We start from the raw sequence: 10,200 nt of genomic DNA on the forward strand, positions 1-10,200 counted from the left end.
CAACCACCTTGGCCCCAAACCGACGCCCGGTGTACATTGCTCTTCTCGTTTTCGTATTGGAAAAGCATGTTTCCCTGTATCTTATCGGCGTCTGCTTCCGGTATTTTATTCAGCAATCTTAGTTGTATCGATAGGCGCCAAAACGACTGATAGGAACCTATGTGTGTCGCTAGTATAAAAGGTGCTGCCTTGTAGCTTGTCAGACACATTCGACAGCAAAGTTGACCGACAAGCTTGTTGCAAAAAGATATTACCATGGCCAAGTTCATTGTCGCGTGCGTGTTTCTGGCAGTCGCCCTTTTCGGTCTGATCCATGGAGATCTTATCCTGGGCACGATCAACACGGGTGATCGTATTCTCTACTCGTAAGTATTTAGTCGTAATTGATGCCATCACTAAAGAGGTCCCCTGTTTCTAACCAAGGTTTAACGTTTTATCTCTCCCTAGACAAGTGACTGCCGCTCCCGGCATTCCCGGCGCGTTGGTTAGCCGCTATGTAAACTACACCGGCATCTACAACATCACGGCCATCCGCGCCTATGATCGCACGTTTAACCGCACTGGCCAGGCGCACGTTGTTGGCGGTGGACTGTACCAGCGCTTCGTCAACATTGCCCTCCAGACACGATTCATCGGCAATCCGCTCGACTTCTTGGTGGAGATCTATGGACGATAAGTCATAGTCGCAGTCACAAATAAAGCTACCGCGTACCTCAGCAAACTGCACCGATGTCCTCTGTTGCGCACCGACAAAGAGAAAAAGCATTCACAAAAGAAAAACAACCAAACAGTACACTACACATAATTGCTGGCGGCGGCCCGGTGCAGCGCCGGTGATTGAAAACGGCTGTACAAGTGAGGGGTCGCGGTAGTTTACATAACTGTGATCCGGATCCCCAGTTCGCGAGTGATCGATTGATTAGGCCCGTCTGTTGAGATGATCTGTTTTTAATTCGCTTATCTCAGCAAGGCGGACCAACCATCGGGGAAGGCGGAACGATGGGCTTTTTAGGGCAACAATCCGCATGGCTTGCCTGCCTGCCTGCCTGCCGACTTGTTTGTGCTACATTATTGTATAATAACAACGTGCGAGCAATGCACGGTGGGAAGAAATAATTCATTAATTAACATTTAATTCGAATAAATATTTAAAACACCAAAAAAAAGTCAGCTAAATAGTGTTTTTTATATCAATCTTAAAAGTTTATAATATTCTAGCAATTTGTAGGTATGTATTTGTATGTATGTATTAGAATATTGTTATCATTTTTTATTTATATATTATTTTAGAGACATTCTAATTATTCCTAGAAATATTGTCATTTGAAACTGCAGTATCTATTTGATTGATTTGTATGATTTTCTATTTTTTGTATATTATTTTCATTTGTTCTGTCCCTGGCGCAAATCCAATAGCCTGACGGTGTGTATCCAAAAATGCAGCTTTATTTCATTCTTCCCAGGGAAGAACCCGCTTTCAGCAATCTACTACATAGAGAGCATTGCTGTCTAACGGGAAGCATGTGTGAAGGATCTTGGTGCTATGCTTGACGCGAATCTGGCTTTTAAAGAGCATACTGATGATGTCCTTGCTAGGAGAAACCGATTGCTTGGCCTCCTCTTCAGGACGATCAAAGAATTTCGCGATCCGGTGTGCATCAAAACCGTCTAATGCAGCTCTACAACTGCTTATACTATTGTTCGGATTGAAGCTATTCAGCGCAAGCCAACTGGCTCTTATTGATGCTTTCTTCCCTGGCGCGACCGTGCCAATCTTCAATGCATACGATGCAAGCCTGCAACGATGCAATTCTAAGCCTTGAGGCTCTTCCCGTAAGGAGACAAAACGCACAGTATCTTTTCATCTGATGGTCTTCTCAACGGTGCAATCGACTCACCGTCTCTGTTGTCCAGCTTCCTCGCCTCAGTTTCGGTCCAATTCTGGTCGATCAGACCCTAGGATTTGTATGTCTCAATGCTTCAAGTTCAATACTAGCTCCGATATTTTATACAGACTTTAAGTTCCATTTTGTACTACAGAAAGATTTTGTGTTTTAGAATAAGTAATCTTCAATGTTGCCTTGCCGTAAGAGCAAACAAGCAAATGATTCATTTTTACTTTGCCTCCAAGAAATAAACTTACACATTCGATCAACCACTGGACAGTAGTTTTCACCCACCAATCACGCCGTGTCGGCATTTATGGAAGCGCATGGTAAACGGGCAGTGGCATATGGCAACAGTCGGGCAACAATTGAACGTGCCCCACGTCTTATCTCCAAACGTGCCCCACAATTGCATGGAAACGACCAGCGTTATTGTTTAGCCGGCCCCGTAGTAGTGTGTCAACTTTTGCTGAAGTAAGTTCACTCGACTCTCTCTGCGTGCGTATCATGTCACCCCAGGCTAGCAGCTTGCAGATCATCCCGCTGGAAGAGTTGTGCGTGCTGCGTGATCTGTATCGCATCGAATGGCCAAGATATGCGTACACTTACTACACGCTGGATAACTGCTATCACTGGCGCACGTTGGCCCGGGACGGGGAGTTGCAAGTGGTTACCGATCCCTCACGTGATTGGAGAAGCACGGGAACATTCGTGCTGAGGGTGAGCTCTAACAAGAGGTGATCTTTTGAATATTGAAGTAACGGTTTAACGGTGTTTCCCAGGATTGTAAGGAGCTATTCTTCTACACCCTTGAAGCAACGACTGATGGGTTGGAGTGGATTCTTGGAAGAGTTATGAAGGATGGTGATGTAATCGTTAGTCTGGTGTACGATTCCCGTTTCCGAGAGCTGGTAGATCGGATCGTCAGCTCGCATTCCTTCGCAAAGGACAGTGATGAACGGATGGTATGCTACAGACAGATGACTCCCTGTGGGGATGTAGATGGCAATGAAGAGCAACTGCAAAGAGAGTATCGCTTTAGCCCGGTGAGCCCGGATGATAGTGAGATTGTGGAAGAGCAGTGGGTACATAGTGATACCGTTTTTAGCAAACTGCCAACCCGTCTGATCAATCGTAATCCATCGTTGGGAGTGTACGACACTAAGGATCGCCTTGTTGCCTGGTGTTTGATGTGAGTATACGTTTATTTCCACTTTATATTATTAAAGCTAATACCGTCCAGCGTTCCCCTTTCAGTGATCAGACGGGATCGTTGGCCATTTTTCAAACGATGCCCGATCATCGCCGCAAAGGTTTGGGACGTGCTATAATCAAACGACTATCAGCGGAACTGCACGCAAAGGATCAGCTGCCCCAGGCGTACATCGTGGAAAGCAATGTGGCCTCACGCAGGCTGTTCGAACAGTTAGGATTCAGTGCTGTGGAACTGTGGTACTGGACAAAACTTCACAAACGCGAACCGTGACATATCTTCCACCCACCAAAGACACAAGAATCGATCACAACGACACTGACACTGATTGAACAACACACCCCGACACCAAGTTAGGAAAATAAATCCGAACCGCATGCCTCATGCCTTTATTGCCTTCCGCAGCTCGCAACCATCGAACGTACCCTTCATGTTCTTCAGCCAGCTCGCCTCGCCGACCGCCCGAAAACCGAGCTTCTCGAACAGCTTGCGCGAGGCCACGTTCGTACGCCGTACGCTCGCGTACGTACTGTACCCCTGCTCCGCTAGCCGGCGGGCGATCGCCTTTATGACGAGCGAACCGTACCCCTTGCGCTGGGCCACCACACCCAGCAGCCCGAGCGCACCGTTCTGTGTACGGATGCACCAGGCCAACGGTTCCCGAACGCCCTCGCAGAACAGGCCCATCGAGACGTTCCAGCGAAGCAGCCGCTCGATGAAGTACTCGGTGCCGACCGATTTGTTCAGCCACTGGTTGTAGATGAAGGCGGCATAGTGGGGCGGGATGCGCTGGAGCGATAGACCCACCGGCAGATCGTATCGAAACCGGTGCGCCACCTGCTGCGGCATGTGATAGATGAGATCGGCACTGTCGAACGCAATCTCGAGCCGATGCAACCGATACACCTCCAGCACGGTGGCACGATACAGGCACATGTTCATCAGATAGCTGTGGTGCCAGTCGAGCAGCAGCAGCATACGCTTCAGCGTATCGCCCGTACTGTCAAGCGTGTACATAAACACATCCGTATGATCCTGTTGAGAAGGGCGCACGAGTACAACAGACTAGTTTTGGTGGTTCAAGCGTAGGTGCTCTGGCAAAACTTACTATAATTATGTAGGTTCCTGTCTGTCGCCAGTTGCCGTTCAGGCTGTAGACAAGAAGCGTTGCACTGATCTGCGGATCGCGCTCGATCCACCGGATGTAGTTCTGCACATTGTTGTAGGCAATCTCGTGCCGTGGCCAGTCCTGCCGGTAGAGATCGCGCAGCTGCTCCCAAGCGTTCGCCGGGATCCGGACGAGCGTGTCGTTCTGCATTGCTGATTTGTTTGAGGCGTACTAAATCACCGGCTTCCTCCCATGCCTGCCGTGCAATCGGTGATGTGCAAACAGTGCAGGGGACACACACAGTGTTGGGAATGGTTGTGTGTGTGTTTATTAGAGGCTGTTTTTAGGTACACACGCACACACACACTGGTTTGCTGGTTATTTGAGGAGTAGTAAGGTGCTGCAAAAACACAGCTGATAAGATTATTCAATATTATTTCGCATGCCGTTGCTGGAAGGATTGGCGATGCGGAGTTCGGGAGAGTGGGTTTGGTTGTTTTGCGGCCAGAGAAGATAGAGTGCGCTCGCTTTTGGGAGTCTGCCAGTAGCGGCTCAGCTGATGTTGACAGCTGTGCGCTGTGTGTGCGTCGGTTGTGTGTTTGTTGCATGGTTACGAAGCCTTCTGCGGTGCAAAAGTCTGCCTTAGCGTGTATTGGGCAGTCGTAGTCAGCCTCGCTTGTCGGAGGTACGGCCAGTACGATGTTTAACGTTAGTGATGGGAAGAACCGCTCAGTAGCGGCGGGCGATTCAGTGTCAATGAGTTAGAATGGTGATTTAGCTGTATAACTCACACTTTAAGAGCCATAAAAATCGCTCTTAAAATCCCACTCACCTATGAGTGAGTTGCTAGTTGGCACCAGGAATTTAACTATTTATCGTGAAATTTATTAAATGTAGTTCTAAATAAAGTGGAAAGTACAATCACTTATACAGATTTCATACTAGGAAAAATGATGTTGGGACACTTACTTGATATTTACTAAAGGGAATTGAACTTTATGTGTTGGCAATTGAACTCTTTTTGGATATGCATATAAGAAATTATTTTTGGATTATGAGTTCCTCTGAATATCTGTAATGCATTGTGAGTATGCTGAGGTTTTCAAGATAAATCTCAAAAAACTTTTTGTGATATTTGTAGCTGAACCCTACTTCTTCTTCTATACAGGCTTTCGAGACTTAATTCATTACCACACTGCCGAATAGTCAATCCTTGCAACGGAGGTAAGGTCCATTTCAAACTTGAACCCATGACGGGCATGTTATTGAGGCGTTTGAGTTGATGAACTTATTAACCACGATTCTAAAGTATGTTGTTACTTTTTAATTTACACATTATCTGCAGTATTTTTATCATTAAATAAGAATGATACATTCAACAAAGCTAGCATTTTTCGTAGGTAAAAAACATAAAAGGGCATTAGCTTAATTTGCAAACCTTTAATTTGAGCTTCGTATTTATTCTAACAACGAACGTTTCTGGTTCTATGAAATACCGAGCGCGGCCAAGTAAGGTTCGACGCTCCATTCGACAAACTTTCGCTCGCGGTTACGGATCCAGTTTGTCTCTTTGATGGGCTTAAATCCCAGCCCACCAAACAGTGCCTTCGATGGTTCGTTTTCCACTAGAATGCTCGCGTACAGGTTTCGTCCCATTTCGGCCAGCTTTTTAGCAAACGCCATCACCACGAGCTTGCCGTACCCTTTGCGCTGTTCGATCACACCGAGCGATCCCATCACACCGGGCTGCGTGAACAAACACCATCCAAGCAGATTGCCCTGCTCATCGAACAGACCCATCGAAGGGTTCCAGCGCACTAGCCGCTCGATTGAAAACTCCGATCCTCTCTCACGATGGGGCCACAGGTCGGTAATAATTTTAGCGTGTCCCGGTTCGAGAGAGCCAAGCCGAAGACCTGCCGGTACCGCCACGTTGAATTTTAGGGCTTCCTCCTTCGGCAGGAAGTATACCGTATTTGCACGCCCAATCCCAACGCGCACGTTCAGCTTTTTAAACGTATCGAGCACTAACGCTTCATGCTCGCACATCACGGCTACGTAGTAGTAATCCCAGTCGACCAGTTCTAGGGCACGGCGCAATGTATCCAACGACTCGTCCAGCGTGTGCATGTACAAATCGATACGATCCTGTTTTTTTTTGTGGGACCGTAGGCAAACAAGAAAAAAAAAGATCTTAGCACCCATTGCGCCTAGCAACAACTTTACGCAACTGGTTAATGTAGCAACCGGGGGGGATACGCATACTCACGATTATGACAAACGTTCCATTCTCTCGCCAACTGCCATTGAGACTGTACAGTGCCAGGTCCTTAATTTTACGGTCGTGCTTTGACCAGTTAATATAATTTTGCACCAAATTGAACGCTATCTCATGGCGGGGCCAGTCTCGCTTGTACAGATCGCGCCACTCTTCCCAATCGCTACGCGAGATTTCGACCAAACGATCCTCTCCCATGGTGAGTCGTTGAAACACTGGCAACTCGGAAGGGCTCGTTCACCCGATGGTTGTAAAGCGTCTTGTGCACACTATTGTGAATTGTGTGATAAGATAGCGCTAAGCTTGTTGAACATATGCTGCTCAGTGTTTCTTTTTTCTGTCCTGTGCTTAATATAGCACTCATTAATTGTTCTGGAATAATTTGGGAATTGGAGCGTTAGCGATACAAATGGCTTTCTCATTGTTGCATAATTTTGTTGTGGTTGATAAAAACCAGATAGTTTGCGAGAAAAAATACACTGTTTCTATGGGTGGTTTTGAGAGAGCTACTTACGAATATTTCCGTTCCGAATATTGCAATGTAAAATTTTGGAACTATTTTGGAACTGTAATTTGAAGTTTTTTTTTTAATTAAATATGATCACTTTAAACGATTTTTGCTTTATTAGTTCCATGATGGCCACTTTCATTTATAAAATATTATCCTTTTAAAAGTTTACAAGCGAACAAAGCGAGTTTATCGGTATTATTGTGGGTCGTAGTTGAACACTTTCATGGTTGGGCATAAGTTCGGTAACCTCGTAACATACTCCAGGCATTTTATCCTGTTGGCCTTTGCCACCGTCAACATATCCGCTTCAGCGTACAGCCAGGCGCGGATGAGACGCTAAGGAAACTGGATGATCACGAGGCCACGAGGTATCGAGAGGCCCCGAGAAAAGACCCGCTTCCCGCCACTGGTAAGATGTCAATCCCTCATACAACGTGGACACTTCGTCAAGCTTACATTAGTTTGGTCGCGTGTTAATACGCCAATTTGTACATTTCAGTAAGCTCATAGTCCATCCTTTGCCTCCACATTCTCTGCCTGAATACACCGGAGAATGCGTAGCTCAAACATGCCCAAAGCGTTTGCATTCACCATTCGGGCTAATCAGTGAGCGACATATCGAGTTTCGTGCGGTTACGAAGTCTTCTGTAGCTAAGTAGCTGATGAAAATCGTAGTAGGCACAATTTCCCTTAAATAAGCGCCTCGGGATTCCGCTGCTGATATCATGTGCCTATATTACCTTCATTCCAGGAAAGAAAAACTCCTCTACCACCTTGAGATTGTCGTCGTCAACTAATTTACTGCCGTCCAATTGGGCTCTATCACGGACGAGCCTCCGGCTAGTAGGTACATAAGATAATGATATCGCTTGCATTTCGGGGGTGGCTGGAGAGAACCAGTCGTTCATAGAACGCATTTCTAGTCCATCTAGTGTGTATGTGGTCAGATACAACTCTCCTCGTCTTTAATGAGAAGATATTAAATGGTTTTAGTTATACCTGATACTATTATTTTGTATTTAGTCTCGTTTCAGCTAGAAACTGTCTCAAGCAAGTTGATGCAAACTACACCGTTATTAAATCCGTCTTTGATCCTGTTTCCAACTCTCTGCTGATTGATCAATTGTCCCATCTATTCATCCGTCACGTCACGGTATGTATTTCCTGCCTATCTCTTAACGTTAGCGCTTATCGTGTTAATAATTATATTTTTTTTGTCATTAGTTCCTTTCATTATATTAATTGTACTATTTATTAATAACCTTATTGCTGTTCTTGGCGATGCGCTGATGATTAACAATCCCACGGTCCATACGATGCTTGAACCCACGACGGGAATGTTGTTAAGTCGTGTTAGTTGACGACTTGTCACGGGATCGCCGCAATACAACGGTAATTGAACACATTCGATCGTAGTGGCACGTATTACGTATACGTATAGGTATACGATTCCAAGCTAGCTGCATGATACTTTGCCGTAGCTGGAAACTGGTGTAATTCCATTCAAATTCGATCAATTTGAGACAATGCAATATGCAATTAATGCAGCGAGCCAATTCAATTTATTCCAACGCTATATTTTTCATTACAACATTCTATTAGGGGAAAAGGAGGTCAAACAATTGTAATTTTAGCGTTTCGTAATGGATGGATGAAGCCTAAGTAGAACTAATTTTAACAGACCGCAGTTGTAGAAATCTTGTTAAACCTTGGCGTGGTAATCTGCCTTGGGCGATGATCCGTTGAAACAAGATTTGCCTATTCATCACTTTCATTAAATCTTTTTGGCGATATAATAAAGATAAGAAAGATATACATTACAAAGCTAACATTTGTTCTTGGTAAATAGTAGCAACACGAACAGTGAGTAAGTTCATCTCCTGTTTTACATCTACTAAGGGTTGTTAGTTTGCTTTATTACTTACCCAGTTTTCTCATGTATAGCATATTACACCAAACGTTTAAATTTCACTGTGTATTTATTCTATCAACGATCATTTTTTTCTATGAAACACCAACCAGGGCCAAGTAAGGTTCAATGCTCCATTCGACAAACTTTCGCTCGCGGTTACGGATCCAGTTTATGTCTTTGGTTGGCTTAAATCCAAGCCCAGCGAACAGTGCCTTCGATGGTTCGTTTTCTACCAGAATGGTGGCGTACAGGTTTCGTCCCATTTCGGCCAGCTTTTTAGCGAACGCCATCACCACAAGCTTACCGTATCCTTTGCGCTGCTCGATCACACCGAGCGATGCCATCAAACCGGTTTGCATACACAAACACCATCCGAGTAGGTTACCCTGCTCATCGAACAGACCCATCGAAGGGTTCCAGCGCACTAATCGCTCTATAACAAACTCCGAGCCCGTCTCACGATGCGGCCACAGGTCGGTAATAATTTTAGCATGGCGCGGTTCGAGCGAGCCAAGCCGAAGACCTGCTGGAATTATTACGTTGAATTTCAAGGCTTCTTCCTTGGGCAGGAAGTACATTATATGTGGCCGTGCAATCCCAACGCGCACGTTCAGCTTTTTAAACGTATCGAACAGTAACGCTTCATGCTCGCACATCACGATGTAGTAGTAGTCCCAGTCAACCAGTTCTAGAGCGCGGCGTAGTGTATCCAAAGACTCGTCCAGCGTGTACATGTGCAAATAATTACGATCCTTTTTTCAGCGTTTTTTTTTTTATTCAACCGCAAGTAAACAAGAAAGAACCGATCTTATTACTCGTTGAACCCAATAGTAACCTAGCACCTGGGCCGTGCGGATACTTACGATTATGACAAACGTTCCATTCTCCCGCCAACTGCCATTGAGACTGTACAGCACCAGGTCCTTAATTTTACGGTCGTGTTTCGACCAGTCGATGTAATTTTGCACCACATTAAATCCTATCTCATGGCGGGGCCAGTCTCGCTTGTACAGATCGCGCCACTCTTCCCAATCGCTTCGCGGGATTTCTACCAAGCGATCCTCCTCCATGGCCGGTCGGTTAGATACTGCCAAGTCGGATGGGCTCGTCCACCGGACGGCTGTAACGACTGGAGTTCCACCCTCATGTACGTTGTGGAGAGCGTGATAAGATAGCGCCGAGTTTACTGAACACGATGTTCTTCCAATGAGTGGTGTTAGTTTGTGCTTAGTGTACTCGTTAACAGTTTCAAAGTAATTCGGCAATTAAAAAATCGTTGGTAGTTCAAACAA

At 45.6% G+C, this 10,200-nt stretch overlaps 4 protein-coding genes across 6 annotated transcripts; 2 read left to right on the forward strand and 2 right to left on the reverse strand.

The window, feature by feature from the left end:
- Window positions 1-190: 190 nt before the first annotated feature.
- LOC120959880 (uncharacterized) lies at window positions 191-719 on the forward strand. Its single transcript, XM_040383610.2, has 2 exons — window positions 191-365; window positions 448-719. Exons 1-2 carry the CDS (start codon window positions 256-258, stop codon window positions 674-676), a joined length of 339 nt encoding a protein of 112 aa, XP_040239544.1. The 5' UTR covers window positions 191-255; the 3' UTR covers window positions 677-719.
- A 1,485-nt stretch (window positions 720-2,204) lies between these two features.
- On the forward strand, window positions 2,205-3,421 carry LOC120960170 (uncharacterized). The gene is made up of 3 exons (XM_040384178.2): window positions 2,205-2,606; window positions 2,669-3,078; window positions 3,144-3,421. The coding sequence occupies exons 1-3, from the start codon at window positions 2,394-2,396 to the stop codon at window positions 3,370-3,372; spliced, it is 852 nt and encodes a 283-aa protein (XP_040240112.2). The 5' UTR covers window positions 2,205-2,393; the 3' UTR covers window positions 3,373-3,421.
- A 41-nt stretch (window positions 3,422-3,462) lies between these two features.
- On the reverse strand, window positions 3,463-5,544 carry LOC120959879 (uncharacterized). The gene is made up of 2 exons (XM_040383608.2): window positions 4,208-5,544; window positions 3,463-4,134 (listed from the first exon to the last, which is right to left on the reverse strand). The coding sequence occupies exons 1-2, from the start codon at window positions 4,415-4,417 to the stop codon at window positions 3,481-3,483; spliced, it is 864 nt and encodes a 287-aa protein (XP_040239542.2). The 5' UTR covers window positions 4,418-5,544; the 3' UTR covers window positions 3,463-3,480.
- An 88-nt stretch (window positions 5,545-5,632) lies between these two features.
- Window positions 5,633-10,030, reverse strand: LOC120959877 (uncharacterized). 3 transcript variants are annotated; one of them, XM_040383601.2, is made up of 2 exons: window positions 9,772-10,021; window positions 5,633-6,355 (listed from the first exon to the last, which is right to left on the reverse strand). In XM_040383601.2, the coding sequence occupies exons 1-2, from the start codon at window positions 9,976-9,978 to the stop codon at window positions 5,693-5,695; spliced, it is 870 nt and encodes a 289-aa protein (XP_040239535.2). In that variant the 5' UTR covers window positions 9,979-10,021; the 3' UTR covers window positions 5,633-5,692. The 3 variants fall into 3 exon arrangements, with proteins under 3 accessions (XP_040239535.2, XP_040239536.2, XP_040239537.1); XM_040383602.2 differs by lacking the exon at window positions 9,772-10,021 and adding an exon at window positions 6,477-6,872; XM_040383603.2 differs by lacking the exon at window positions 5,633-6,355 and adding an exon at window positions 8,957-9,660 and having other exon boundaries at window positions 9,772-10,030.
- Window positions 10,031-10,200: the final 170 nt, after the last annotated feature.

Source organism: Anopheles coluzzii, chromosome 3, assembly GCF_943734685.1.
Source record: "Anopheles coluzzii chromosome 3, AcolN3, whole genome shotgun sequence".
Lineage (NCBI taxonomy): Eukaryota > Metazoa > Arthropoda > Insecta > Diptera > Culicidae > Anopheles > Anopheles coluzzii.

Bases quoted from the DNA above. Each gene is read 5' to 3' on its own strand.
- LOC120959877 (XM_040383601.2), bottom strand. From the start codon at position 9,978: ATGGAGGAGGATCGCTTGGTAGAAATCCCGCGAAGCGATTGGGAAGAG. The intron at 6,356-9,771 runs GTAAGTATCCGC...AAAAAAAAACAG, and splicing joins ATGGAACGTTTGTCATAATC to GATCGTATCGATTTGTACAT.
- LOC120959879 (XM_040383608.2), bottom strand. From the start codon at position 4,417: ATGCAGAACGACACGCTCGTCCGGATCCCGGCGAACGCTTGGGAGCAG. The intron at 4,135-4,207 runs GTAAGTTTTGCC...CCTTCTCAACAG, and splicing joins CAGGAACCTACATAATTATA to GATCATACGGATGTGTTTAT.
- LOC120959880 (XM_040383610.2), top strand. From the start codon at position 256: ATGGCCAAGTTCATTGTCGCGTGCGTGTTTCTGGCAGTCGCCCTTTTC. The intron at 366-447 runs GTAAGTATTTAG...ATCTCTCCCTAG, and splicing joins GGTGATCGTATTCTCTACTC to ACAAGTGACTGCCGCTCCCG.
- LOC120960170 (XM_040384178.2), top strand. From the start codon at position 2,394: ATGTCACCCCAGGCTAGCAGCTTGCAGATCATCCCGCTGGAAGAGTTG. The intron at 2,607-2,668 runs GTGAGCTCTAAC...GGTGTTTCCCAG, and splicing joins CGGGAACATTCGTGCTGAGG to GATTGTAAGGAGCTATTCTT. The intron at 3,079-3,143 runs GTGAGTATACGT...TTCCCCTTTCAG, and splicing joins CTTGTTGCCTGGTGTTTGAT to TGATCAGACGGGATCGTTGG.